The following is a 1,195-nucleotide window of genomic DNA, read 5'->3' on the forward strand; positions in this document are numbered from 1 at the left end:
ATTGCTAATATCTTATAGTCTGTATTATCTTTTTCTAGATTTTTAATTAACTCTGTACTCATTAAATCGGTGTCAGCATGTACATATACTCTTGGTGAATAATTTTTGAAATTTAAATATTTAAGAATTTTTATCATTTCTGCAGTATGTCCACCAGACCCTAATATTATCATTGTTTTAGCAGAGCTATTGCGAACTAGATTCTTTTCTTTTGTTTTATGTGTAGAAGATGTCATAGAATATATTCTTACAGCAATTATCAGACATATAATTAGAGAAACACAATAAATATAATACATTGTATAAACTTTGTTTATATAACCTGTAACAATTGAAATGAAAATAATTAATTTTTTATAAAAAAAACTAATTTTTATTTATTAGATACATAAATATAAAAATTATTGAACAATATTAATCGTTCAATAATTATATTGTTTATACTATGAACTAACGATATTATATTCAATGTTTATTGGAATTAAATTAATGTATATTTAACAGTTAACTCTCATTTTTTATGAAGTTTAGTAAAACTAATAAAATACAAATGTCAAAAACTCTGTACCTTTTATTTGAGATACTAAATTATGAACTAATTTTGATATTCACAACATTCATAATTCGTGTTTATTTCTTCTAAGGGAAATAAATATGCAACTAATAATGAATTTTCCTCCAGTTGTAATTAGTATTAGAACATAGTTATATAAACTAACGTACAAATATTTATAATATCATAAATCTTAATCTTAATTAATTGTCTATATCAATTTCACTACAAAAATTATAAATATTTCATTGCCGTATATGCTAACGTACACTTAGATTGCAAATATACGCTTATGTACCATTTTATGTCATGAAATAAAGTGTTACAAAAATTACTCTTCACCAATGTAATGATTCGGATTCATAACTGCCATCTACCAGTAAAATGTCGTGCAATGTGCATTTTCAAATTTGATAAGCGTGGTATTGTAGTTTATGCAATAGCAAAATATTGACGAAAAAAAAGTAGAAATATATAACTATTCATAAATATAATAAGTATTGTTATTAATACAAGAAATATCCATGATAAGGAATGAAAAGATTTTATAAAATTTGTGATTTACATGAAACTGTATATTAGTAAAAACATCAGTGTGAAGGTTAGTAAATTTATTTTATTAAATAATTTCAATATGTTGTT

General features: G+C 22.6%; 1 protein-coding gene across 1 annotated transcript in view; it reads right to left on the reverse strand.

Moving 5' to 3' along the window:
* The window catches only part of LOC108578131 (UDP-N-acetylglucosamine transferase subunit ALG14 homolog), a 1,265-nt gene extending 339 nt beyond the window's left edge, over positions 1 to 926 (reverse strand). The window contains 2 exon segments of the mRNA XM_017941395.1: positions 6 to 322; positions 896 to 926. Of these exon segments, the coding sequence (XP_017796884.1) occupies positions 6 to 322; positions 896 to 926 (348 nt within the window).
* Between the last annotated feature and the right edge of the window lie 269 nt (positions 927 to 1,195).

The sequence above is a fragment of the Habropoda laboriosa genome, unplaced genomic scaffold, assembly GCF_001263275.1.
Source record: "Habropoda laboriosa isolate 0110345459 unplaced genomic scaffold, ASM126327v1 scaffold1329, whole genome shotgun sequence".
NCBI lineage: Eukaryota > Metazoa > Arthropoda > Insecta > Hymenoptera > Apidae > Habropoda > Habropoda laboriosa.